Source organism: Schizosaccharomyces osmophilus, chromosome 1 (genome assembly GCF_027921745.1).
Source record: "Schizosaccharomyces osmophilus chromosome 1, complete sequence".
NCBI classification, from domain to species: Eukaryota; Fungi; Ascomycota; class Schizosaccharomycetes; order Schizosaccharomycetales; family Schizosaccharomycetaceae; genus Schizosaccharomyces; species Schizosaccharomyces osmophilus.
This window is the reverse complement of record NC_079238.1, coordinates 3855492-3883286: the sequence shown is the minus strand read 5'-3', so window position 1 is coordinate 3883286 and position 27795 is coordinate 3855492. Positions and strand designations below refer to the sequence as shown.

General features: G+C 39.0%; 11 protein-coding genes and 2 non-coding genes across 13 annotated transcripts; 8 read left to right on the top strand and 5 right to left on the bottom strand.

Moving 5' to 3' along the window:
- Positions 1–118: 118 nt before the first annotated feature.
- orb6 (serine/threonine protein kinase Orb6) lies at positions 119–1837 on the bottom strand (the record flags this gene model as incomplete). The annotated part of the gene is made up of 3 exons (XM_056180559.1): positions 119–1213; positions 1266–1440; positions 1683–1837. 3 exons carry the CDS (start codon positions 1835–1837, stop codon positions 119–121), a joined length of 1425 nt encoding a protein of 474 aa, XP_056036258.1.
- Positions 1838–2306: 469 nt separating this feature from the next.
- Positions 2307–3668, bottom strand: pro1 (gamma-glutamyl phosphate reductase Pro1; the record flags this gene model as incomplete). The annotated part of the gene is made up of 1 exon (XM_056180558.1): positions 2307–3668. The coding sequence occupies one exon, from the start codon at positions 3666–3668 to the stop codon at positions 2307–2309; it is 1362 nt and encodes a 453-aa protein (XP_056036259.1).
- Positions 3669–5395: 1727 nt separating this feature from the next.
- Positions 5396–5857, top strand: sod1 (superoxide dismutase Sod1; the record flags this gene model as incomplete). The annotated part of the gene is made up of 1 exon (XM_056180557.1): positions 5396–5857. The coding sequence occupies one exon, from the start codon at positions 5396–5398 to the stop codon at positions 5855–5857; it is 462 nt and encodes a 153-aa protein (XP_056036260.1).
- A 1091-nt stretch (positions 5858–6948) lies between these two features.
- Positions 6949–10104, bottom strand: eng1 (cell septum surface endo-1,3-beta-glucanase Eng1; the record flags this gene model as incomplete). The annotated part of the gene is made up of 1 exon (XM_056180556.1): positions 6949–10104. One exon carries the CDS (start codon positions 10102–10104, stop codon positions 6949–6951), a length of 3156 nt encoding a protein of 1051 aa, XP_056036253.1.
- Positions 10105–11444: 1340 nt separating this feature from the next.
- Positions 11445–12917, top strand: slp1 (substrate-specific mitotic metaphase/anaphase APC coactivator Slp1/Cdc20; the record flags this gene model as incomplete). Its single annotated transcript, XM_056180555.1, has 1 exon — positions 11445–12917. The coding sequence occupies one exon, from the start codon at positions 11445–11447 to the stop codon at positions 12915–12917; it is 1473 nt and encodes a 490-aa protein (XP_056036254.1).
- Positions 12918–14193: 1276 nt separating this feature from the next.
- moc3 (DNA-binding transcription factor Moc3) lies at positions 14194–15828 on the top strand (the record flags this gene model as incomplete). The annotated part of the gene is made up of 1 exon (XM_056180554.1): positions 14194–15828. One exon carries the CDS (start codon positions 14194–14196, stop codon positions 15826–15828), a length of 1635 nt encoding a protein of 544 aa, XP_056036255.1.
- Positions 15829–16037: 209 nt separating this feature from the next.
- Positions 16038–17293, bottom strand: spn2 (mitotic and meiotic (sporulation) septin Spn2; the record flags this gene model as incomplete). Its single annotated transcript, XM_056180553.1, has 5 exons — positions 16038–16707; positions 16754–16835; positions 16952–17080; positions 17131–17205; positions 17254–17293. The coding sequence occupies 5 exons, from the start codon at positions 17291–17293 to the stop codon at positions 16038–16040; spliced, it is 996 nt and encodes a 331-aa protein (XP_056036406.1).
- A 502-nt stretch (positions 17294–17795) lies between these two features.
- On the bottom strand, positions 17796–19125 carry tif308 (translation initiation factor eIF3h (p40); the record flags this gene model as incomplete). Its single annotated transcript, XM_056180552.1, has 4 exons — positions 17796–17878; positions 17929–18789; positions 18951–19057; positions 19100–19125. 4 exons carry the CDS (start codon positions 19123–19125, stop codon positions 17796–17798), a joined length of 1077 nt encoding a protein of 358 aa, XP_056035618.1.
- A 432-nt stretch (positions 19126–19557) lies between these two features.
- On the top strand, positions 19558–19820 carry U3. The gene has a single exon (XR_008803676.1). It is a non-coding gene; the product is annotated as a small nucleolar RNA U3 (small nucleolar RNA).
- Positions 19821–20105: 285 nt separating this feature from the next.
- SOMG_20074 lies at positions 20106–20179 on the top strand. The gene has a single exon. It is a non-coding gene; the product is annotated as a tRNA-Ala (tRNA).
- Positions 20180–20885: 706 nt separating this feature from the next.
- On the top strand, positions 20886–22592 carry cid13 (poly(A) polymerase Cid13; the record flags this gene model as incomplete). Its single annotated transcript, XM_056180551.1, has 1 exon — positions 20886–22592. One exon carries the CDS (start codon positions 20886–20888, stop codon positions 22590–22592), a length of 1707 nt encoding a protein of 568 aa, XP_056035617.1.
- A 1385-nt stretch (positions 22593–23977) lies between these two features.
- slf1 (cell cortex node protein Slf1) lies at positions 23978–25414 on the top strand (the record flags this gene model as incomplete). Its single annotated transcript, XM_056180550.1, has 1 exon — positions 23978–25414. The coding sequence occupies one exon, from the start codon at positions 23978–23980 to the stop codon at positions 25412–25414; it is 1437 nt and encodes a 478-aa protein (XP_056035604.1).
- A 662-nt stretch (positions 25415–26076) lies between these two features.
- csn3 (COP9/signalosome complex subunit Csn3) lies at positions 26077–27469 on the top strand (the record flags this gene model as incomplete). The annotated part of the gene is made up of 7 exons (XM_056180549.1): positions 26077–26191; positions 26256–26308; positions 26367–26513; positions 26609–26707; positions 26758–26847; positions 26900–27046; positions 27107–27469. 7 exons carry the CDS (start codon positions 26077–26079, stop codon positions 27467–27469), a joined length of 1014 nt encoding a protein of 337 aa, XP_056035603.1.
- Positions 27470–27795: the final 326 nt, after the last annotated feature.

The window sequence follows — 27795 nt, the reverse complement described above, 5'->3', positions numbered from 1 at the left end:
GCTGGAAACAAGATTTAGTCTTTTTCAGTTTGTCTTCCATTCTTAATATGCAATGAGGTAAGCAAACAAACAACAAAATTGGAGCAGCCTAATAAGTTTTTTTGTTTTCTTTTTAGTATTACAGAGCTCCCTTCAAAGTGAGATAATTGAATTTTTTGTAAGTGTATCCCAAGAAGGCCATATTTGTTTGTTCAACCGTCCTTGGATCTACGTTGGCTACCGGGGTTGCAACAGGTTCATCGGGAACTTGACTCAAATCATCCACAGGGAAGTAATGAGTGTCGGTAATCGATCTTAAAGCGGGGATAAATGGAGCAGGGCTTTCACGGAGGCGATCCCAATCAATTCCACTGAAATAGGGGTGTTGCATAATTTCAATGACACCGCCGCGACCCAATCTGTGTTCCGAATCAGTCATGAGACGATTCATCAAGTCTCGGGCTTCAAAACTAAGGTGGATATCATTAGGGAAGGCTAGAGTTTCTCTCCAATTGACGATTTTACGATAGGTTTCATGTGAATTTTCGCTGCAAAACGGTGGCCAACCTATGAGACATTCAAACATGATGGTACCCAGGCTCCACCAGTCACAATCTTGTCCGTAACCGTGTTGTAAAAAGATTTCCGGTGCAATATAATCCGGAGTACCCACAGTACTATACGCCATAACACGGCGATTTTGCTTCCACGTAGCCATTTTGTCTTTTGAAGACATGGTTAGCCAAATAGCGTCTACCAATTGTCCTCTCTTTAAGGTGTTGCCGGTTTTTGGGGGTCTCATGTAAGAAGCACTTTGATCTTGTTTATAGAAACCTGTGGACAAACCAAAATCAGATAATTTGATATGACCATCACGATCAATCAGAATGTTGTCGGGTTTAATATCACGATGTATGTATCCCATTCGATGGACGTCAGCAATTGCCAAAACGGTTTCAGCCATGTAAAAGCGCGTTACATCTTCTGAAAAGGTATCATAATTAATCAGCATGGTCATTAAATCTCCTCCTGGCAAAAACTCCATAATAAGATAAAGGTATAAAGCATCTTGAAAAGAGAAATAAAGGGAAACCACCCAAGGAGAATCTGACTCTACTAACAAATCCCGTTCGGCCTTGACATGGGATAGTTGATCCCTCTTGAACATTTCGGTTTTCAACAAAGACTTCATAGCATAAATCTTTCCAGTATCCCTCTTTTGTACTAGTCGTACCTTTTTTGTGTTAATGATACACGAATTTTATAGAACAGCAGCATAAACATACCTCACCAAAAGCACCTTTACCGATAACTTTGATAGTTGCAAAGTCTTCTAGAGACAGTCTTGTCCTTCGAAAACGTAAGAATTGCGACTCCCTCTCTCCCAGTACTCTTAATTGTCTGTTTTTTCTTTCATCAGATCCACGCTCTGTTGTTAGTTTTCGTTCAAGCTCAATTCTTCTGTGGCATAGTTAATAAAACTGTTTTAAAAAAATAAAATAAAGTAATGAAGATTCTTCGGTCAAGCGGGCATTCCACAGAAACTTTTGATTTATATAAGAAAAATCGGGTTTGGCCTTGACTGAGCTATAACTTAATCGCAGTCATTTCCTGTGAACTATCGCTAAAAAATTCATATACAAATTCACTTAATCTCTGATCATGTCCAAATCGAAATTGTCCAATTGTAGCATTTCACTTACCTATGATTTCTTTCTACAGCATGCTCCACTGCTACTTTATAGTAGTGCTCTATATATTTTTTTGTTTTCTGTGATTTCTCTAACGTTGTACCAGGCAAAAGAGAAGGATTTCTTTCAAATTGAGCAAAACCAGTATTTTCCATTGTGTTGATCATGCAAATATCTTCAGGATTGGAAAATTAAACGATTCTCAGTCCAGAAAAAAGGCTCATGTGTTTTATGATTAATGCAATGTCTATGGCTATAGAAAAGAATGGTACGAAAGGACTATGGATTCTCAATGGTAGGTTAGTTGGAAAGTAAATCTTTTCGTTCACTGAAGGACAAAGTGCAGGTGTCAATGTTACTTTGTCCTGCAAGAGTTGTACACCCAAGTTCATAAATTGGTAGAGAAATCTAAATGTAAGTGATTTTTTCACTTTTCTTTTTTTTTGTTTTTATTTTTTATTTATTAATTGAATCTTACACATACGTTGAAAACCGAACATTACCTTCCTCTACACAAACAGCAAGCATGAACCAGTTCAGTTTATTATATAGAACGGAAAAATTATGAAAACGTAAAGAAAGAGGAAACAAAATAGAAGTGCTGTGAAAAACGAACTGTAACCATACAGGAGAAGATTAGTTTTCCAATTTATTAACCTCCGATATATGATAGACATCAAGGGGCTCATGTTTAAATGGAATCTTACTAGGACCGACACCGTAGGCAGATGCGACATGACCTCTTCCGCGAAGTTGATATTTGTAAATAGTTAAGCCCTCTAAGCCCATAGGACCCCGGGCATGGATTTTGTTTGTACTGATACCCACCTCAGTGCCAAAGCCGTAACGGAAGCCATCTGCAAAGCGGGTAGAAGCGTTCCAATAAACACCAGAAGCATCGATACCAGACATAAACTTATTTGCAGTAGATTCGCTAGAAGTCAAAATGCAGTCGGTGTGTTTTGAACCATGGGTATTTATATGCGCCATTGCTTCTTCTAATGAGGAGACCGTTTTAACAGCCAAAGTATAGTCCAAAAATTCTGTATCATAATCATTTTCTGTAGAGTGTTGAAGCAATTTAGCGACAGAAGGAGTTTTTTCTAAAACCTCGTAAGAGCGGCTGTCACATTTTAAAACCACGGATGCTTGGGATAGTTTTTCGGCAATAAACGGCAACTGGGTAGACAATGCATTTTCATGAACCAAGAGGGTCTCAACAGCATTACAGCCAGCTGGATAATCAGTTTTGGCATCGAAAACGACATTGATAGCAAGATCTTTGTCGGCATCATCATGAAGATACATAGAGCACAAACCATCTGCGTGGCCAAGGACGGGAATTTTTGTGTTTTCTTTTATGTAACGAACTAGCTTATCACTGCCACGAGGAATAACCAGGTCGATATAGCGATCAAATTGAAGGAGTTGAGCGACCTCCTCGCGGTTTTGAACAAGTTGCACTGCACCTTGGGGAACTTTAGTTTTGGAAAGAGCTGAACGTACGACTTGCGACATAGCAGCAAAAGACTTTGTAGACTCTGTGCCTCCCTTCAAGACGACGGCATTACCAGACTTGATGGCAAGGGCTGTAATGTTGATAATGACTTCAGGGCGAGCTTCAAAAATGACCAAAAGTACACCAACGGGACAGGAGACGCGGTACAAATCCAAGTTGTCATCAAGGCGACAGCCATATGTAACACGACCTAAAGGATCCTCGAGGTTTTTTACATCTGAGACACCTTGGACCATGGACTCATACTTGCCAGAAGTAGACAAGTCAAGACGTTTCAACATAGATGAGCTCAATTTTCCAGCCTCATTTTGCTTCTTTGCAGAGTCCATATCTTCGGCATTAGCCTTTAATATTGTGTCCTTTTTCGACAACAACTCTTCTACGATGATATTGAGTGCTTCATCGCGATCCTTGACAGAGAGTGTTTGAAGAGTAATGAAAGAATCTCTGGCGGTCTTTACGTTTGATTCTAAAGACATTTGAAGAAACAAAAGAAAAAAAAAAGAAATGAAACAGAGATTTATAAAGCAGAGAAAAATTTTGCAAGAGTTGGCCTGTCGAAGATGGAAGGAACTCAAGTAACATGACTTGCATTGCTACCTGTTGGCGTTTCCTATTTTCACAAACAGAAAAAGACGTTGAAATGTGTTTGTACGTGCAAGTTGTTTCTGTGTAGCTCAAAAAAAAAAAAAAAAAAGAAAGAAAGAAAAAAAGAAAAAGAACGTTTAAGAAGATTAGACAAGTTTACGGTGCGCAATAATTCGAAATGGAATTGTATGGTACTGTTTGGTGTAGATGGAAATTCATACAAGATATGCCAAAGAATATGAAACGGCTAAGTGGCTACGAAGAAGCCTCATCAATCGAAATCAATCCAGATGCTTTATTGTATTCATTCATTTCTGCTTTCCTGTGTTTCCCGCTTGTTTACAGATTTTCATCTACGCAGATCTATTTAATTTACGTCGATCTAGCCAATTTACGTCGATCTATTTCGTAATTGTTACTTCTAAGGGTTTTCAAAGAAAATCATTTGGACACCCGTTTCAACGAAAAGATCCGTTTTTTACTGCCTACTTTTTCCTATTTTTGCCTATCTTTCCCTTGAAACCTTTTTCCTGATACAAGTAAGCACGGGTTTCCCATGAAATGCCGATTTCCAGCGAATTCCGGTTTCTATTCTCTCGAATGGAGAGATCTGCAAAGTAACGATCTTTGTCTGTAAAAGCTTTCGCAAAAGTCACTCGTTGAGGTTTTTGTTTTATGCGACTAGCAAAAATGTATCAGCGAATTTATCGCTCTATTACGTGTTGATGAGACTTTGTATTCTTTTACTATCACAAAACAAAGCACGGAATTGGAACTGCGAATCATCCATTCATCCTGCTGTCTATAAAAGCCAAGCATTCACCTGCGTCTTTTCTCCTTTTCTCCCATTCTCCCATTGATTTCCCCATGGGTATGATTACCTAGTCGTTACGCTTCCTCAGACAGGTATACATGCTCATTCACAACAAGCGCCCTATGCTCACCATGAAACGGTAGCAAAAGCAAAAGCAATTCCAGTCCATGACCTCCCCATGCGTCAGTTCCCTCTTTTTCCATGTGTGTGTCTATGCCTTTCAACAGTAGAGGGACTAGAGAAATATGCTCCAAGGACCTGACCTCCACTATGACCTTTGTGGATGGGATGGGATGGCTTCCTTGCGTCCAAAGCATAAAGACCAGGAATGAGGTTGTTCAAAATCGCTCTTTTTCGGTATTCATGAATACGGTACTATTGCCACCAAATGGTGTATTGGTATACCATATCTGAACATACAGTTTGCAAATAGCATTAGCGAGATACAAAGCGCTGTTCCGCAAAGGAGAATTGGCGAAATGATTGACTTCATGGTACTATGGGTGATTGGCAGGGACGGATGACGCTTTGCCCTGGGTGGGTTCGAGAAAAACAAACGTTTTGGGTGATTTGTCATGCAAAGCTCGAAAGGAACCAGATTTGGATGCAGGGAATATTTGACTGAAAGAGAATTTAAATACAAGAGGCTTTCATTTGAAAACAATAAGCCTTGCAGGCCGATTTTGGGTGTATAAAGTGGTATTCCATAGGATTATATAAACGGTGCCCACGTCAGTCATTGAATTTACCAACTTCCACTCTCAAGTGTAACAGGATTTACAAACGATTTCTAATTCTATCAAAATGAAGGCTGTAGCAGTTCTCCGCGGTGACTCTAAAGTTAACGGTGTCGTTTCTTTTGAGCAAGAAAACGAAAAGACCCCTGTCACTGTTTCTGTCGATTTGAAGGGCAGCGACGCTAACGCCAAGCGTGGATTCCACATCCACCAATTCGGTGACAACACCAATGGCTGTACCTCTGCTGGTCCTCACTTCAACCCCACTGGCACCACTCACGGTGATCGTGCCGCCTCTGTTCGTCACGTCGGTGATTTGGGTAATGTTGCTGCTGATGCTAGCGGTGAGATTAAGGCCAAGTTTGTGGACTCTGTCATCACTTTGTATGGCCCTCACAACATTGTTGGCCGTACCATTGTCATCCACGCTGGTGAAGATGACCTTGGTAAGGGTGGTAATGAAGAGTCCTTAAAGACTGGTAACGCTGGTGGCCGTAATGCTTGCGGTGTCATTGGTGTTGCTATCTAAGCATATATATATATATGTAATCCATAATTCTACAAGCTTGATATCCACAAAGTGTATGGGTATCTGTCACGATCTTGAAATGATGGATCTTTTTCTCAAAGAGATCCTGCATGGTGAAGTTTTGTTAGGCGTTGAGGCGTTATGAATGATGATATCTGTTTCATGAAAATCTTTATTCCTTATTCTGAAATTGTGAACGTAGTATTCGTAACATGATTAAATTTGTACTTTTGTCTTTCTATTGCAAGCTCTTTCATGTGGAATATTCTGTGGTCAGGGTCTCTGCAGAGAGAGTAATCAACATGCTTATGCAATAGAGTTTTGAAAGTGAACGTAGTCGATGTCTGTTGTAATAAGCGCTTGCCTTGCTGAAACAAGAGATGAAAAAATGTGTGATGAAAGATGACTGAATCTGGAAACTGGTTCCTGACGAAAATAACTGATTGGAACATGGCTTTCTTGTTGTATCTTTTTAGTTCAATCATACTCGCATTCTGATTCGGCCTTTTCTATGCCATGGAATTTAAGAGTCATATGAAATGAGCTCGTAAATACTCTCATCTTCAAGACTCACAAACAGCGAACTTTTCCTTTTCAACCATCACACCTTTCTTCCCAAGTTACAATTCATTTCCTTCTTATAGCAAAAAGCTTACAGAAATATATATTTGCAAGCTACTGAAAGGAACAACCCTGCTTTTCTATACACTTTCGACAACGTCTAGCATAAAGGAATAAAAATAATGTCTGATATTAGAGATGATATCTTAAACTCTATGTCTAAAAAGTATTTATCTAATCCACAAACAATGATCAACTCTATCAAAGAGTTGATCAATATGCATTCAAATGTCTTTATAAAAAAGACCCAAAAGAATTATGTACAAAGTAGATGAGTAACCCAATTAACCCATTACGTTCTTCGTAAGTAGGCAGTATGCGCATGCGAAGCGTCATTATGTTAATCTCATCTTGCAACACGTACCAGACGTCTTGCTATGGAAGAAATTACCTCAACAAATTAAAGACAAAAATATACTTGAAAGCATTTAATCGTTGCTTTTTTCTGCATTTGATAGTGTCCTCTCGACTTACTTAGTGATAAGTTTACCACCTAGGCATTCGTAAGCATCGGAATCATAGCATGCATTACCACAAGGTTGCATTGTTTTATCACCGATAATGGGACACAACAAGTTACCATAACATATATAGCTCTTAGTATTGTACCAGGCCAAGCCACATTGAGCAATAGCATGCGTAGAAGGTTGAGAAGTAGGAGTAACACTGGAAGGGGCAGAAGTCGAGCTAGCAGACGTAGAAGATTTAGAAGTAGGAGTAGTACTGGGAGAGGTATAAGCCGACTTAGCAGACGTAGAAGATTTCGAACTACCTTTATGAGACACAGAACCATTGTCGCAGCTATACATGGAGGGATCGTAGCAAGAACCATTGCATACTTCATAAACATTTCCCTCGACAATAGGGCAAAGAATGTCATTGAAATAACAAGTAATAGCACTAGCATCGTACGTGGTATCTCCGCATTTTTGCATTCCAGAAGTAGGTTTGGGTGAAGAAGTTGAACCGGTTTTAGTAGCAGTATTAGAAATGGGATCTGTTGTACTGACAGGAGATGACACATAACTCGTAGGATTTATATTCGGGCTTATTGTGTTTTTGTAACAACCGTATTCTTTAGGATTATAGCAGGCACCATTGCAATTCGAGTATGGTACGCCATTCACAATGGGACAAAGGACGTTCTCGTCGCAAACGGTTGTAGAAGGATCGTACACAGCCATATTACAAGTCTTCTGGCCCGAGCTTGATGAAGAGGTAGACGTAGGTACGATAGTGGGCTTCAAATCCGGAAAAACAGAAGTAGTTGTAGTGGTCACATAAGATGAAATTGAAGTTAAAGTTGAAGGGGAAGAGGGAGAGGAAGTGGAAGGGGAAGGGGAAGAAGAAGAAGACGAAGAGGAAGAGGAACCGGAATTAGAACCATCTGGGTTCGTGGGATAGTAAACAGCATTTCTTCCATCCAGACCAGCGGAAAATGCTAAATACCAAGCACGAGAAGCACCGACATCTAACCAACTGGGTTGGAAAGCAGGAGTAGCAAAATAGTTGTAACTGGTCCATGGATCTACGATAGCATAATCAGCATACAACAAGGTTCTCCAAGAAGGAACAGCTGCACCAAGAGCATTGAGAAGCATATTGTTCCATTCGTCTCTAACAAATGATTGTTCTCGAATATAGGCGGAAATAGGAGTAACTGGAAGCATATGAATACCCTGAACGAATTCAGGATTAGTACCGAAATAAGTAACGTGGGTGATTTTGTTCATGAAGGTAATACCGGCCACATAATTAGGTTGCATAGATTTAGGTTGAACATTTCCTTCCGAATAGTATATGTACTTATTAAGTGAACGCTTTAAAACAGATAAAATAATATTTGCACGATCCACCATAGCATCATCACCGGTAACTTCACCCCATAACTTCATACCATAAAAGAAATTGTAATCCTCTGAGGTAGATTCTTCGTCCTTGCCATCATTTGACTCGAAAAGACCTCCAGCCCAGGAATGGCCGTGGTAAAAATCAAACATTCTTTGAACAGGGAAATGGGGATCATTGCTGGTGGGATTAGAAACATCACGAATAAGAGAATTAACATATTTCTTGTTATTACCAACATTTATCCAGTTAGGGTCGATATGAGCAATAACGGCGGCTGTAAGAACGAAATAGCCATAGTGGAAGTGGTGATCGTTGTAATAAGTGTTTCCAAAATCCGCCATAGCATAACCAGAAAGACCAGCTTTGCTGATTACACCTTTCCAAGTAGAATCATAAACCAAAGGATTAATTTGCTTGTTATCAACGAAGCGAGCCATGGCACTTTCTAGTTTTTTAACACAGGTGTTGCTCATCTCCTTGTCATTCAGGATGTCGTTGACTGTAAGACAAAGCATTGCATATTTGGCAAGAACTTTACCACTATAATACATAGAGTCCAAATTACTGTCAGCATCCATATTACCGTTTACCTCTTGAGTTGCAGCAGCCTTAATGTTATTGAGTGCATCAGTTGAATAACCCACCTTTTTACCTTCAGGTGACCAGGGCAAGAAGTGAATATCGCTAGGAACGGTATCAGCAAAAGTAATGGAGTTACCGGCAACAGCTGTAGCGTAGCCGCTAACCAAGGAAACTAAGGATAGTTCGGTAGAGGATGCACCCGAGGAAAGCGAGTCCATTTGGTGAGGCAACAAGAAATGTAAAGGTACACCGGAACCCTGACCGGAAGTCTTCAAGGTGAAGGTGTAGTAACCTGTATCGCCATCAACATTACCAGAAACAGAAATACCAGTAACATAAGTGCCAGCATACTTATCGTATACGGACTCAGCTTTGGTATCACCCGAGGGAATCTTTGCAATTTGAATATAACCAGTAAAGGAGTTTGAGCCAACGAGGACTTGGTTTCCGTTAGGTTTCAAAGTAAGTTGGTCACCAAACACATAAATGAGCCAAATATGGCCGTCGGACAAAGTGATTTTGTATTTTTGAGAGGCAGAAGATCCAGAAACCGATTGGATACCATTCATAAAGAAGGTAGAGGTAAAAATCTCCGGAACTGCATTGGAGTACTCAGCAGTGGTAAAAGCCAAACCTTCGACTAAAGAGATCTTCATGGAAGAAGAACCCCAGTTGAAGTTGACACGAGCGGACATTTGATCGACTTCGTCGACCTCGGGGGCAATGGCTTCGGTCATTCCAGAAGCACCAAAACCCAAAGAACAAAGACCAATTGGGTTGAAATAGAAATTGGGAACGGCGCTACCCCAGTCGAAGACCCGTTGGTTCTCATCGGTATGGCCAATACATAAGCCAGATTGAGTGTTGGAAGACTGCCACCAATAACGGTATGGGTCAGCATAGAGGAAGGAGGTTCTGGAGCCAAGCAAAAGGTTGTCATAGAATTTGTTTGTTTCGATGGGCATTCCATTTTCGGACACACCAGCAGGTGTCAAAGGATGGTTTGCAGAGCCGAACAAAGCAATCGGATCAGAGGTATCAATGACTTTATCGAAGACATCAGTAGAGCGCTTCTCGAGTATTTGTGAAGATGGTTCCATGGTTTCGGGATTACCGTACAAAGGAGAAGCCGTAACAAGATGAAGGCAACCCGCCAAAAAATAAGCGAGGGATCGAGTTGAAAATCCCATCATCTAACGAATTGGAACTTTGAAAGTAGCAATGTAAACGATAGAATACGGGAAGATAAATGAGATAATGGTTATCTGGTAATAACTTCCACTAGATTATGAAGGAGAATCTTCTAATTGTAATATGGAAATGCAGCAATGGATTGATATTACAATCGAACTTTCAAGTTCCACCCGAAAGACCAAGTAATATAAACTGACTAGTGAACATACTGCGGCATTTCCTTGGTTTTATAGTATTTTCGATAACTCTCAGGGAGTTTTTCCTTCGTACCACATTTAATCTTGCACCAGCCATTATAGACGAATTTACGAAAAGGAAGAAGTTGACATTTGGTGGTGAACACAATTACCAGCCATCGAACGCCTAAGCGGAGTATTCTACGAGTAAAATCAGTCGTTTGAATTATCTAAAAATAAATTTTCTAAATAATGTCCAGAATTGCTGGGTAAATAATGTCCAGAGTTGCTTGGATCTCAACAAAGCGAAACTTCCAAAGCAATGCTGCTGGTACATTGTGGTACAAATCTCAGGGAAAGCGTTAGCAGGAACAAGGAGGACCCGTTTTTATGATCCAACAAATATTTGTATGAAGAATGAATGATTCATTTTATTGATTTATAGATGATAAACAACCGTCTTTGTCTCATTTTCAGCTGCCTTTAACTGCGCTTTCTACTATACTACATGTGATTAACATTGCCTACTTTACGATCATCAATTTATTTGTTTTCAAATTCCTTGAAACGATATGTTTATGTGAAGGACGAAAGAACAACAAAGAAACCCTTTGTTTTGTCATCATGGAGACCGATGTTGTTTTCTTTTTTTTCACTACTTTTGCAGATTGTTTCTTGCTACTACCCTTTGTTTACCATTTGTTTATTTACAGTCGTTGCGGTGGTAACCAAAGGGTAAGGGTTTAGCTTTTGTAATATAAGACGAGGTGGTTGGAATTGGAAGTAAACAAACCACCACGAAGACTCAATCATCCGAATTTTGCAGGATTCTTTATTCTTTCTTTTAATTTTATTCCCTAGGCTGGTCCTATATTGAATGTGGTAAAGGAAAGCTGGAACTTTTCATTGTATTACCATTTTTGTTCTCTGAGCTGGTCTCCTATTTTGTTTTGATTTTCTCTCTTTCATATATCTTTTTAAACAAAAGTGCTGGTCACTTAAAAAGTAAAAAGTAAAAAGAAGTTCTTAACAATCGACTGAAATCGTGTTGTTGATTCTTTAATTACGCTCAACATAACTTTGTCATTCTTTTTTATTTTAGTCTCTCTTTATCCTCTTAAGCATATTCGTTGATATCAACAAACAAACTATCCCTATAGATCATGGACGTTAGCAGCAATTTGTCTTATATTCCTAAATTTTCTACCCCTACGAAAAAGAGACCTTTGGTATATCCAAACAGTCCAATTACACCTTTGCATCAGCAGGCTCTTTTGGGGAAAGCAAGCCGCTCAGCGAAAAAAAGCCCAACGAAGGCGTCATCCAACTTTGTCCGAGGTTCACCTAAACTTGATGTCGTGTCATCCGACTGGTCATTGTCGACTTCCGTAAGTTCTCCTCGTGCTAAACACCATTGCTCGAATCACAGTGACAGATTCATTCCTTCAAGACAAAATTCAGCGAATGCATTTGTTTCAAATCAAAAGCATGAATTATCTGCTGAGTACAATGAATCGGTTGCCGAAGCTTGTGGTTTGGATTTAAATACACGTATCCTTGCTTTCAAGCCAGACGCACCTGAATCCAAGAAACCTGTTGATTTGCGTGCTCAATATAACCGACCTCAAAAACCAGTCGTTTCTCAGACAAAGCGCAAATTTGCTACGACGCCTGAGCGAGTCTTGGATGCACCAGGTATCGTCGACGACTACTATTTGAACTTGTTGGATTGGTCCAGTTTGAACGCTGTTGCTATCGCACTTGAAAGAAACGTTTACGTTTGGAATGCCGACAGTGGTGATGTTGGCGGTATAGCTGAAACGGATGAATCCACCTATGTAGCGGGCGTAAAATGGTCCCAAGACGGCACATTTTTGTCTGTGGGACTTGGTAATGGATTGGTTGAGATCTATGATGTCGAATCGCAAAAAAAGCTTCGAACGATGGCAGGCCATCAGTCGAGAGTAGGCGTTTTGGCATGGGATCGACACATTTTATCCAGTGGCAGTCGCTCAGGTGCAATCCATCATCATGATGTGCGCATTGCTCAGCACAAAGTGGGCGAGTTACTAGGACATGAAAGTGAAGTCTGTGGGCTGGCGTGGCGCTCGGACGGACTTCAATTAGCTTCTGGTGGTAATGATAATCTGGTTCAAATTTGGGATGCTAGATCGTCCATCCCCAAATTTACAAAAACAAACCATACGGCAGCCGTCAAGGCTGTAGCATGGTGCCCTTGGCAAAGCAACTTATTAGCAACTGGTGGTGGTACCATGGACAAGAAGATTCATTTCTGGAACGCAGCTACGGGATCAAGGGTCAACACAGTGGATGCTGGTAGCCAAGTAACGTCACTAACATGGAGCCCTCAACTCAAAGAGATTATATCCACTCATGGTTTTCCTGATAACAATTTGTCTGTCTGGTCTTATGGCACGACAGGAATTACAAAGCAAGTAGATATACCTGCACATGATAGCAGAGTGTTATACTCTGCCCTGTCTCCTGATGGACGCATTTTGTCTACAGCCGCTAGTGATGAAAATTTGAAGTTTTGGCGAGTAAATGATAGTGAAACAAAGAAGAGGACTGGAATCTTTTCTAAAGCCGGACCTGCCAATATGACTATCCGATAATGTACAAATATTCTAACAAAAAGTACAATGGTCGACTTTATTCGTTCGGTTACCACTCCTCTTTAAAAGCTTTCTATTTATTTGCCTAATGCCTTAATGATTGATAAATTCTTATGATTAATAATTAATATGTTATGTAACGATTTAAATTTGAGTACTGTATCATTTGTAAAAAGTAATGCGAGATGGAGGTAATGACAAACGCAAAGGGTAATTAATGGATTGTCATTTCTTTCTAGTGTAGTCAAGAACTAATTTTAATGAATTTCATTGCTTTTGATTACGTGTTGTAGCTTGAAATTTGTATATTTGGAGATGGTTTGAAGCTATAGTGTTTAATCTTCATATGTAAACATTGAAAGTTATTATAGCAGAGTGAGTATTTTGATTCTCGTGTGTCATTTACTTATTGAATGAGTATTTCAAATATTTTTTTTAAATTGTTTTTATTTAGGCTTATCATTCATACTGAGAACACTGGGAAAAGCGCTGTAGGTGGTATTTTTTCCCAAATACTTCTTTTTTTCTTTTTTTATTATTATTGACGATATTATTTTTAAATTAGATATTAGATTGTGATTATATTTACACTGACTGAATAAAAATTTCTGTTATTTTTTGGTTTGTTTTTGTTTTTGTTTTTTTTCATTCATCCACCACTATACAGTTCATACCACGTCGAACGTTGTTCATAGTTGCGTCGAAAGGTTCCACCTAAACAGAAAAAAAATAGACGGAAAGCGTGTGCATTAATAGTTTAATTAATTGCAGGTTGTACTAATTAATTCAGTTATAAACATACTTGCAGCTGAATTGGAAACTTTTGCAATTGTAGTCCCCAATAGCCCCATATATCATTGTCTTGTTGGTTGTTTGATTGCTATTATTGATCACTTTTAATATTCTGTTTCGCGGGTTGGTTCTATTGATTGTGAACGTTGGTTTTGGCTTTGAACTGAGAGGGCATCTATTTTTTTCGTGTTAACTGAAAGGTTCCCTACTTTTTGAATTTTGAATTTTTTTTTCTTCATTTGAACTGTATTTCATTTGATTTTTTTCTTCTTTCTTTATGTTTAAGCTGGAACTTTTTTATTTTTTGGCTGCTTTTGAATATTTATGCTGAGTTGTGCTACCATTTCCGGCCTGTTAACGTCGTCAATCTTTTGTCGAGTATTTTGGGGATTTATTTTGATCCATCTCTCTTTTTCTTTTTTTTTTGTTTGAAGTCTCTCGACTATTCTCGGGTTTCATCACGGCCAGTGTATATGTTCTTATAATGAAACCTTATGATGCATACCCAGATGCTTCTGTAAAACGATACCGAATGACTCCCGTCCTTTCCAATCCCTCTCCGATTCCTTTGTTAGCTAAGCAGCAACAAGAACAGCCTCTCAAGCCTGTTAAGCGAAGAACGAAGACTGGTTGCTTAACTTGCCGCCGGAGAAGGATAAAATGTGATGAGACGAAACCACTTTGCGCCAACTGTTCTAAATCAAATCGTAAGTGTGAAGGCTACCCAAACCATTCGACCGCTCCTCAAGCAGGTGAGAGCTTATCTCCCGTCAATGTAAATATAAATGCTGCCTTGTTGCCACAACAGCAAGCATCACCTGTCTTCAATACGAACGCTGTACCTACTGCGTCTGGCATTCGTTCATCGACAGATGCGGATGCCGGTTTAAATACATCTCATCAAGATTTTCTTCCCAACGAATTGAATCGCCCGACAGGAACTCCAAGTCTTACTTCCTCTATTCCACAACCCATGAAACAACATCCCTCATTATTTCCAATGGCTGGACATCCGAATTCTTTTCCGCCTGGTTATCCTCATTTGAACCACCAATTACATCCTCCAGCTCCTGTGTCTTCCACACCATCAAATCCGTATAACTATGCTACTGTAAATTCTACTCCTTCGACCGTGACGAGTTCTAGCCATCCTTTATCATCTTTACGCTCTTCTGGTTCCATTCCCTCTAATTTACTCACCATGCCGTCTCCGACTTTGGAAGTTTCTCCTTTCTATTTTTATTATATTATACCATCTATTCGGGTATTTGAATTTGAAGATGCGGCTGCTCTGCATTTTTGGTCAAATACTGTACCCCAATTAGCTGAATCTATTCCATGTATGAATTACTCGTTACTTGCATTTACTGCAGCTAAGCGTCTGGATAATTTTAACGCTTATAGCTGTATTTTAAAGGCTGTACGTACCCCAATTCCGAACCCAAACTCCTTTGAATCATTACTTTCATATGCGTTTTTAGCTCTGACTTATTTAACTATCCCAAACTGCGACTTTAGCTTTGTTAATAATACGTTTAAGAGGTTGAGCTGTCTATCTACTGTTCGATCAAATTTCGTGAACACGTTGCTAGCAATGGTAATCCGTGAAACAGTTCTTGCTTTACTACCGCGTCAAAACATATGGGAGTTTGACGGTCTCTGCATATCTGAAGCATTTAATGTTCGAAGCAATGCTTTGATTTCAGACACTCTTTTTAGTGAAGGAATTAGGATATTATCACAACCATTGGTTCATGGAAATGTTCATCTTGAGCGGATCATTTCTTGGAGGGATGAATACCATGTTCGTTTATACTCCAGTTCTTCATCAGTAACCTTTCAAGTTTTAGATTGCATTGGTCATGCTCTAACTAAAAACAGTAATGATTTACTTGAAACCCTTCAACTCCTAGCCCAAAAAGATTGTATTAACTCTGCTCTCACTCATTCTATTTACCAGTGTGCTATGTCATTACAAAATTGCTTTCCTCGTGCAAGCAAACAAGCGGAGGTGCTGTTCCAAGTCCAAAGCTATTACAGCCGCCTTTTGTTTAACAGCTTTTTGGAATGCTCCGAATCTGACGGATCTGCATTTAATGTAACCAAATCTTTTGATTAAAATGTTTACAATAGTGAGATTGTACATTAGATATTTACTGAACAGTGAATTTGTATACCCTTAGATGTTTCTTTGACAATTTAGTTGAATGAACACGAAATTTGAATAAGCTTTTGTTTACTTTACTTAAGAGTAAACTTGAATCTTAGGTAGTAATAAACTAAAATATTATTGTGTATTAATGCTTGACGAAAAGTCGGATAGGAAACCTAGTTTGCGATAGTAGCAGACGGATGGAAATGGTCAGGGAAGCTGGGACTAGGACTTGCCATTCTAGAGGCCATAGAAGATTGTTCCTTTAAGGTGCTCAGTTGCTTGGAACGGAATCTCTCGTAGTGATATACCGAGGTGGTTTCTATAAGGTCTTGCAAATGAGTGCGCATTAGAAAGTTACGAAGATAAACAAATTCACAATGGTTTTCATCATCGACATTAACAACACCCCATCTGTTCTGTCTCCCACGAATATGTTTTCCGTCGACAACAATATCCTTTTCTGAGCCGACAACAGCAAAGGGAATAAGATTGCGAACGGCGGCATTAAGATTTAGCTCTTCATCATCAATATCATCACTATCATAAGGGTACAATTTAATATCATGTTTGGCAATCTCTTCTCGAATCTGTTGTTTGAAAGCAGCTCGCTCTTCAAGAGTCAATGAGTCGGACTTGGCGATAACAGGAACGACATTAACGAGTTCAGTGAGGCGTTTTAGCACAGCAATATCAATAGGGCGTAAGGAATGACCTGTGGGACGAATAAAGAATAGACAGCAATGAACTCTGGTGTCTTGAAGGCGCTTTTCACGATGAGAATTTAATTCACGTCGCAGGTAGGACGAATGTTGGTCACGAATGTATTTGACAATAGGCTCCCAGCTTGATAAAATGTTAGATTTCAAATACAATTCCTCGATGCACTTACCATTTGTCATTATTGATTTGATCGCCATAACCGGGAGTATCAATAAGATTTAATTGTAACTGGACGCGATTCTCGTGTACCGCTAATTATGTTAGAATTTTATCTATAATTTGACCCTTTAAGAAAGATTTCACTCGAACTTATAACACACAAAAATCGTAAGGGTGTATATGAGGTTCAAGCGCCAGGAATACCTACCATGACTCGTAACATTAATTTCAGTAGTTTGGCGATAAGGAGTTTGAATATCAACTCGTCCTTTGCTGTTCATCAAGTGAGCAGAGAACAAGGTGTTTACGAGTGTACTCTTTCCGCTTCCTGAAGGACCTAATGAAAATCGTTTAGTAATTTATTAGTAAAATTAGGAAAGAACATACCCACTACCATAACATTGAATTGAAATCCACGGCGGACCAATTTGCGGTTGATTTGGGAAGTAATAGAATCGAAGCCTACATGGTTTAGTACTAGTTCTTCATTATCGATATCGAAGTTCTTACCAACATAGTTATTTAGCGGAACAAATTCTGGATTCTCCATCTTTAACACTTGGTTGAGAGGATAGGTTTCTTGTTACGGATGGGTGCGGTGGTATGGAAGACAATGCGTAACCGGTAAAGTAAACAAAGGAAGTAAACACAGAATCCTATAAGTGTATTATAAACACCACTAACAAAAACAAACTAAAATTTGCAATAAATACTAAGCCCTTAAATCATACGGAAGGATATGGAATCAAGCTATAGCAGATGTTTAATGCTATACAAATGAATTTACATTTCATTGTGTTTATAGCGAGCGCTTTCTATGTATATTATATACAATTCAGCTAAGCACAAACGATCGAGTGTTTCAATTATTAATTGACATTTGTCATTTTACCATATTACTCAACTAACCTTGCTTTGGTAATAATTTTTTAGCCCAAAAGCAAAGAAACAGTTTTTCTAGCAATTACTGTCAAAAGGATTATTCGACTACCAAAGTTCCGTTCAGCCAAGTCAATACATAATCACAGCTACCGTTCTTTTATTGAATTCATCTAAGAGGTATAAGCGTTACGTGCGCCTGATAATTTAGACAAAAACGACAAGCTTTGCTCATCAACTTGAGAGCAGTGTTGACCTATACAATGATTAGTAAAAGCACAAGAGGAATGGTTTCATGTGACATACGAATTTGAGCACTTATTAACAAAGAATCGAGAAGACGGGGTTCAGCTGGGAGTTTAAAGATGCGCTTCCAATCGTCCAAAGGCAAGAGAGGTCTGTTTTCAGCGGCACGGGTGGTGTTTTCAGCCTTTCTCTTAGTCAACCATTGCTGAATCTTGGCTTGCTCTCTAGCAAGTTGGCGTTGGTGGAAACCAACATTACCTTGCTCATAGTGGAATTCGTCAACAGACTCCAAGAGGTGTTCAATATTCTTTTTGTGGCGAGCTCCAAGGTTCAAGTCAAAATTGCTGAAAGTTTCAGTCAAAGGCAATTCGCGTTCCATGGAGTCAAGAGCAGCCTCGGATGATAACAAAGATGATGTTTCAGAAGGCTCACTAAGAGAGTGGAGAAGACAAGTTGCCAAGTGTGAGTTGTGGATGGCAACGGGTAATTCATGCACAATGTTGGCAGGTGAGACATGGTGGTTGTTTAAGGAAGTAGCAGTCCATGTCTTTTCCTCGTAAGCGGCCATAAACTCCGGGGTAAGTTGGAATGCACGTAGAGCCAAAGAGCCATTGGAAGACTGAGACAAATCGTAAACGAGAGCAACGCTGTTAGGATTCTCTTTTTGATAGGCGTATTGGGTGTCAACGAAGAAAGAGCTGTTAAGGAAAGCCCCAACATAGGTTCCTTGGTACCAACCAACGTGACCAGTAACAGCACCCAAGTATTGCATACGGTTCAAAGTAGCTTCAGTATGAGCTTGACGAGCTCTTCCTGAAACAGACTTATTGACAGCCGATTCCTCGTTTTCAAGGACAGCAGGGGATTCGAAGCTGCTACTAACTTGCAAAACACCGTCAATGTCAATACCGACAAGTTGACCTACAAAGGATTAGCATGAACTCGCTATGAACATCACCGAATTTGCCAAAACAGTAGCGCATAACAGCAGAAAAAAAGGTAGAACTTTTTCAGCCTGCAAGAATCGCGATAAACGACACATAATTTGACTTTGCGATGAAGCCTATCAATAAAAAACCTACCTATGGTGCCTACATTTGGGAAGGAATCACGGCAATGCTTGACAATATTCATTACAAGCATCGATTCCAACTCAACCCTCTCGATAGGGGGAGATTCCAACTCCGGACTATTCTATTAGCATTCATTTTTCCTAATGTTTGAAACATACATGTTTACAGATGTCGTTTCTGACATGATTCCCAATTTTCCTCGTTGGTTAGTTGGTGTAGAGTACTAAAAGGTAGTAATCAGAGGAGGCCAAAGTACCAAAGTGACAAAAGTAACAAAACCAAAAAAACCTACAGAAAATGGGTTTTTATTATTTTATATTTTTTTTAGAATCTTTCACAAAGAACAGCAAACTTTTGAAAGTAATAATAAGCCTAACAGATGCAAACTTTTCTCTTTGATTACCAAAATGCAAAATCGTTCGTTAAGCTCATTTTCCGTGCCACTACCCCGTATGCTAAATCTCTTTAGTATTTTACGACAGCAAACTTCTACAGCCTTCCTCGGTCTGTGATTCGCCAACGAGGACTGCTTTTGTGTCTGTTTTTTGTTAGACTGTGACTGTTTTTTGGGAATCCGAATAGTATAAATATGGGAGCTTTTGCTTCATTAATAACCATCGACGATACTCCAATGGATCATTTCTATAGTATACGTCCGGCTTGGGTTTCCTAACCTAGCCACAGAACTCAACACGGATGATGATTAGTAGCGCCATTGCCCGAAGAGTGAGATAATACTTTCTTACTGAATGGATGGTTGGTTGCTGGATCCTTTTTGGATCAGGCGGTTTTAGCATCTGTTCAAGGCGATGATCTCTTGCATGTTATGTTTCCTTTTTGGTCGTAACATGTAGGGTAGTTGGCGTTTTCTGACGTGTTCTGAATTCTCTATAATTGTTGTGGTAAAACTGTAATGAATATAGTGGATTTGGGATGAGAAACATCTATAATTATCTTTCATACTAGTGGTGCTGGACGGATGAATTGTTTTTGAACATGTAACTATTGCAAGCAAGTCGTGTAGTGATAACGGTAGTATGATGGAGCATGAAGTGTGCTGCGTAATCTCAGTCAGTTGACTGTTAGTTAGGTCGGTATTCTGGCCTTGATGAGAGTAGCTTGCTCTACCTATACAAATGAGCCTTCTTAATAGTAGAAGAACAAGGGCATGTGGTGTAGATGGTTATCACGCTTCCTTAGCATGGAAGAGGTCCCAGATTCGAGTTCTGGCTTGTCCAAATTTTTGTTTTTACCTTGTTTGCTTCCAAGTCAACTGTAAGGAAGGTGTATGTAAATTCTGTAAGGAAGAACGATTCATCTATATTAGCAGTGTACGGGAAACGCTAGAGCTAGCTGTCATGAATTATGAATGATGAATGAATAGATAATTCAATGCAACCTACAAGAGCAGTGTTATTTCGGAAATAAACTTATATTGCTTGCCCTCTATACGATTCAAGTACATACAGAGTAAGAACAGTAAATGTTCCTACATAACATAATGTAACGAAAGAAAGCCACCTCTTTACTTTTATTTTTGACATCAACTATTACTGTCATTACCTCCTTGGTACTCTCCATGGTCTATTATCACTACATAGAGTTTCTTTGTTATGATCTTCCACATTGGCTGCTCATTGATACAGACCAAGCTACGTTGCTCATAACCAACACTGGCGGAAATTTTGGATATTAACTAGTCTTACGTGAAGAAAGGCATAGAAACTCGTCTGCTGTTAATAAGAAGAGTCTCGTTGTAGGTTACCTGCTAGAAGGATTGAATTGTTGTTTTAGCTTATCTCGTCTTGCCAGAACGCATTTGAAAGCCGAACTGATTCGAACTGTTTTGGTAACAGACCAAAGCTTCTCTAGTAGGTATTTACGAGCCAGACTAAAAGGGAAACAACACAGTGTCCTTTAAAAACCGAGAAAGCTTGTCGCGAAATGAACGTGTCTTCCGTAAACGGTGGTTGTAAGCATGAAACCCGTTCTATTCAATATCGACGACGTATTCCATATAGTTTAGGGACGGATCCTTTACTTCCTGTAAACCCTCTATCCTTACAACCGTTATCTCACGTGGATACAGAGCACCTAACGTCTCAGTTAAACGAGTTTTTTCATACGATTGTCTTGGACGAAGATGGTGTTCAAAAACGATATCAATTTGTCCGCAAGTTGGAATCCATACTCCAAAACAAATGGCCTGAAAGAAATATTCAAACAGTTCTTTTTGGTTCCACCGAGTCTTTACTTGCAGACAAACACGCAGATATCGATTTATGTATATTGACTGATCCATCTCAACCGGCTCCTACCACTTGCGAAATCTCTTCTGCTTTCGCTGAAAGCGGTTTGGAAAAAGTCGTATGTATTTCTACTGCCAGAGTTCCAATCGTCAAAGTTTGGGACCGCGAATTAAATCTGTCATGCGATTGTAACATTAACAAAACAATTTCTACGATCAATACCAAGCTTATGCAGACGTATATACTTTCTGACCCTCGAGTTCGAACTTTAATTGTAATGATAAAATACTGGGCTAAAAAGAGATGTCTAAATGACGCCGCCGAAAACGGCACCCTCACGTCGTATACCATCAGCTGTATGGTTATAAACTTTCTGCAGAAACGAAGCCCTTCCATTCTCCCCAGCTTACAAATGATTCCCCATTTGCAAACAAATTTGACTCAAAATGAAGGCTTGGATGTTTCCTTTTGCGAATTTCCCGAACTTGTTTTCGGATTTGGGGATAGAAACCACGAGTCTCTTGGTACTTTATTCATCGAGTTTTTCCGTTATTTTGGTTACCTTTTTGATTATGATCACTCCGTAATATCTGTGCGTCATGGTACAATTCTTTCAAAACGTGCCAAGGGTTGGCAATTCCAACTAAATAATTGTTTGTGTGTGGAAGAGCCTTTTCGGAACTCTCGAAATTTGGCAAATACGGCGGATGATATTACCGTCAAAGGATTACAACTTGAATTTCGTCGAGCTTTTCGTTACCTTAGTCATAACGGTAACTTGAATGATGCGTGTTCACAGTTTGTATTTCCTCCTATAGAAAATTCTTTGTCTATGGAGAGCTATGTTCGTGAATTGCTCGCTGAAACAAACAGTACACCACTGGGTCCTGAAGCGAGCTTTTCGAATTCGACTCCAGACTTTTCTCATATGAATTGGTTTTATGATTCTTTTACTTTTATGCCCTCTCCTTTCGTTACTACAACTTCAGCAAATGCAGACAATAACAAATCTCTCCCTATGATACCTTGTACATATGTGGATCCATACGCCTATGCTAATTACATGAATAATTCGAATCACTTGCCGCCTTCTTACCTTGACCTTTATGGATTAAATGGCCGAATAGGTTATCCAAATCATAATCGATTCCATGATGAGAAAGCTGACTGGAATCCTCGCGATACAAAGCATTCCAATCATTTCCGTAGAAATACTCGAAATCACAAGTCAAGAAAAAAGAATCAAGGCGAATCATTCAACTTTACTTCGGAGGCTGTCCATATGCCATCCAAGGATGGTCGTAATATTCCGTCAAACCCATCTACTACTTCCCATGCCCCTTCTCCTCATCATATACATAAACAACCGATCCTTCAACCTATTCCTGCTTTCAAAGGTTAGTTGTTACTGAAGTCCTTGTTAGCATAGTGTGTGTGTGTGTGTGTGTGTTTTTTTTTTTTTTTTTTTTTTTTTGGTAATTTGGTGGTCTACTTTTCTCCTATTGTCCGTGTGCTTTGATAAACAAACTTCGTTCTTATTATTGTTTTCCTTTCTTTACTAATGATTATTTTTCTGCATTTCAACTAAACTATATTTTATTATTAATTATATATTTGGATTGAGCGATTGTTTCCCGAAAAAATCTGAAAATTATAGGGCTATGATGAGCTACCAATAAAAAACCCTCAAAATCGTTACTTTTTGGTTTCATCTATTTGAATAAAGTACTAGTTGCTATTTCGAAATAATATATATATATATATATATATATAATATCAGGTCGCTTTTAATTTTGTCAGATCTACATTTCCTTCAAAGCGTCCTTCTTTACTAGCTTCATTTGGTATCTGCACCACTTACGAATCCTCTTTTAAGCTCTTATTGTCGTCTTTGTCGTTTTGCATGTTCCCTTGAGCATGACAAGTATTGAGTTCAATCCTAAATGGATACACATTATGTGCAGACAGTGAAGGCAAACCTACTCTTCCAACGTGCCGGGCTATAAATCATGATTGGATTCTCATGGACATTCCCACACAATGGCTTAAAGCATATGTATTATTTGGAGGGATCTCTTAAAATGTTTACAAACAATGCATATTGCTGTATATGGTTGATTTACTAAAGTGCACCTTTTCTTCGTTCAAGCTTGCTGGAGCAAACAAAGTTGGCAGGTTATGAAAGAACACAGAACTCTAGTTCGCCATTTTGTCGTCAACAACGATTACATCCTATTCTTGTCTTTGTCTTCGATGCAAACAGGTACAATGAAGAGTTACGAAATATGTTACAGAAAAACCGAAAAAGAGAAAAAAAAAAAAAAAGCGAAAAACCCTTTGATTCCTTACTCTGTTTGAAGTCTTCTCATTTGGTACAGATTCTGTCAGCTTCTCTTTTTGGAAATTGAGACCAACGTTATTCTAACTTAATTGTTTAACGACACGGTAGGCCGTAAGCGTTTGGCTGAAGAATGGGTTTGCTCAAGGTGACATCATAGGAAGTTTAGTGATGCTATCCGTATACTGTTACCTGGATCTATTGTTGTAGACTTACGATACGGAGCATACAAAATATCGTGAACTGAGCGTGAGCCGCTTTGGGAGCAATAATCACAAAAAAAAGGTAAAAACCTGACGATTTCTAATTCATATTTATACAAAAAATAAGAGGACAGATTGACGGTGAACAATTTGTGTGAAGAAACGAATTCTCCTGGAACGACAGTTGTCAGGAAAACGAATTGGCTAGTCTAAACTTCATTTTAGACCTTTTTGGGGCTTGAAAGAATGAATGGAACGGCTCATGAGCTTAATATCACTCCCCATGTAATGGAGAGTTCGTCGAATAGGATACCTCAGAAACTCCGCCATGCTCAATCACTCTTTCGTCGTCGACCTACGAAAGTAGAAGTGGATAGTAACCATCGTCGTCGATGGAGCCACTATGACAACTTACCAAATGGTGTCCATCCACCTTATGGTACAGACAACGTGGATCCGAGTGCATCATTGAAGTCGGGGTATTCAACAGAACAGACACTCGCTTCCTTAAACAGAGGACGCTCAACAAGAAACAACTTGACGTTTGCTTCAAATGAATTGAAGGCAACGCTTCCGTCCCTGGATGAGCATCGCTTAAGTCAAAGGAGTTCACAGGATGTGGGTGTTCCAGTCGGCACGAATTTGGAATCTTCAAACCGGGCAAGTGGAAACTCGAATTTCCCTTTAATACCCCAAAAATCAGTTCGAAGATACTATTCGAATGGAACAGCTCGACGATTAGATTTGGGTCGCTCGGGTTCCCCTTCCAGTAGATTCAGTAAAACAAGCGAAGTCACTGCGGCAGATCCTGCTCGTTTTGCCGATGAAAATGATGATGCTGCTACACCAATTACTTTCAGTAATCGGTTTGCCGATTCTGATTTCGAGCCCGGAAGCACATCAAGGTTTTCTGAGCGTTCAGAAACAGCAAGGAAAAGAAATTCCTTAAGTTTTCAAGCGCGAATGAAACCGATGAGTCCAAGAGAAGTATCTAACAACGGCCAACCCAAGCGTGCTTCCCAAATAACGGAACCGGGGTCTTCGTTTTCGACTGCCGTTGAAAACGAAGCCAATTATAGTCCGTTAGGTCCTACTTTTTCTGGAAACAGTGTTGGATACGCACCTAAGGAGCACGCTTATGAGACTCAATCTCCTTCTGGTGTACTTACTCCATCCCGACATTCAAATATTCCTGCATGGCATCAGGATACAGGACATATGTATGCGCCTATGCAGAATCGCCAACGTCCTCTTTTCACGGATTTGGACTATCCTGGTGACGACATGCAGGCTTCAGATTCTTTTATGGACATACATGAATCTCGTGTGGATGATTCGGATAGCGAGCGCAGTTACCGTCGAGTACGAGATCAATATCTACAAAAGCCTCGTGCCAAATCCAGTCGCTACAGTGCTATGTCAAATACCGCTAGTCAAGTTACGCCAAGGGCTTCCCAGGCAAATTTGAATGTGCATAGTAACCAAAGACCTGCGAGTCATTATTATGAAAAGTTGCACATAAACAATCCCAAAAATAGCAGCTTTCAAGCTCTACCATATGAGACCACAGCTCCTGCTAAGCGACCCATGCCTGTGACGCAGCCAGAACAGGCAGCACCTAGTAAAAAACAGAAAGGTTTTTTGAAGAAATTTGTTCACAAAATCTCTCGTATATTTAAATGATTTTTGTGGAAATGGTTTTTGTTTCTGTGTTAATTTAAAGGACGCACTTGTACTTTTCGAAAAGACGTCTAAATATATCTGTGCTTCTGTTTCTCGTTAATTTCAGTGCATTGTGTGTTTACAATTGTTTTATGTTAGAGTTTCTCTTTTTTTGTTTTTATCCGCATACCTAAAAATCATACTTAAATGAAAACAATAAGGTATACTAAATATTTAGTTTTGCTGAATACTTGTTTCGAAGCTTTGAAGTGTATGAAGATATAAGTATGACAAGACACATGTGTATGTGTTGGAGTTTACGATATATTTATCTCTAAATTGAACCTTGGGTTGCTAAAGATGAATTTCGTTGCTTGCATTGAACAATTCTAGCTGTTAGAGCTTCTACGTCAATTTGAAGAATTTTCAATTGGTGTACAATCCATTACTAAATAAATATATATCTTAAAAAACATTCAAAAAAAAGACATGAATTTGCAGTTTTTATCGTCAGAGTTTTCTCAATTACAAGCGTATTTGAAATTTATTGCTTAATGAAGTTCACTTTGTCTCGATATTCGTATGCTGTAATATGTTAAGTACATCATAATATACCAAAAGGAATGTTTGGTGTTTCGAAATTTGTTTCCTAGTTGAACGATGCAATTTTCTGTATATTGAAAATGGAACATCAAACTCCTTTTAATCCGTTGGAAGATCCTGGGAAATTGCTGTTTGACTTTATACAGTTTGTTCGTACTAATTCTCTTGAAGAATGTAATTTACATGGGATTATGGGTATGAAATAAGAATTAATTTTCTTTGCTTGTATGAAATCTAGAGTCTAATGATTTTACAAAAGTAACCGCTGCGATGGATCATTTGGTGGAAGAGTTTTATCATAAGGAGCCAGAGGTATAATAGGTGTTACTACTCTTGAGGTTTTTGAAGCTTTGTACTTATCTCTGTTTAGAAATACAATCTCGTCTTTGAAGCTGTTTCTCATGCCGCTCAACAGCCCGGCATATCTATAATCCATGTCTGTTTTCTCAAAGAACTTTTGCGTCAAAAACAATATGCCTTAGGCACATCAACCTTACGGTGGGATATTATAACCAGCGTATGTCCATTGAAAAGACAATGATGATCGTATTCGATTAACGGTCCATGTCTATTGAGCAGGTTACGGAAATCAAGGCTTCTAACTCTTTATAGAATTTACCTACCCCGTCGCTGCTCGAGTATTGTTTATTGGCTGCCTATCATTGTCTTGGTAATAATGATTTATATGAAGCTCAAGGATGGATGTTTTCGGTAAGCTAGCTAATCTTTCAGCTTCCCTTATTAACCCTTTTGATTTGCAGATTCTATATCTTCCTACTGCAGTTGTAACCGTTTTTCATGAAAAAGCTTTATTTGGTTTTCTGCTACTTCACCTTGGACTGAATGGAAAGGTATGAATAGAAAAATGCTTCTGTTCTCTTGTGGTTCTAATTTATTTGACAGAGATATCCTATTAATTCCACTACTTGCGGGAACCTTTTACCTTTAAAGACGTTTATAGCTCCCTACGAAAGTTACATAGATGCCTACCAGAAAGGCATCGAGCCTCTTCAAGCAGTTTTGAAAGAGAACTGGTTGAGATATGAGACGGTAAGTCCCTATGTTCGAAGGGGCAACCTTTTGTAGATTGGCCTATTAACATTTTCTTAGGACAATGCTATTCCCTTCATACTTTTTTCTCTGGAACAATTTCCAAGGCATCAGCTATATAAACTAAGAAGACGTTTCCGGTCTTTACCAATTAATTATGTTTCTGACAAGCTTTCCCTGTCAGAAGAACAGACATGGGAGATTGTGAAGAAGTATGATGAGAAGTCAAAACTTGTTCAGAACGAGGAGGGTCAATACTTCGTCGAGTTTGATCCATTTGAACCTGTGAATATGGAACAATGTAAAGAGCTCTCTGAAAAACTTGTTGAAAGTGCAAAAATTTTGGAGAGTGTTAAGGAAATGAAGTCTATGTATTTTTCGAAATCACCATATAAAAAGTCTATGACCCAAATTAAAGCCTAAAATACTTTGGTCACTCGACGAAAACGACCAATTGTTCACGATAATATAATTTAGGACAAAGGTTTCTCTTACAATCCGTAAAACATGCAAAGTATAACTTTTTCAACGGCAGCGTTCATGCAGCTTTTTTGTTGAAAATCCTGCTTTGCCTTGAGCTATTATTCACTTTTCCTACTAATCAAGTCTCTAGTTTTCTTCAGCATAGGCTTGTAAAAATATCATTAAAATTAGAAACGACTGAACCCCATATTGATTGATAAATTCATTTTTCTAGATTCGTAAATTGTAAAGTTTGGAAAACATGTTTAAAGGCGGTTTTGCATTTT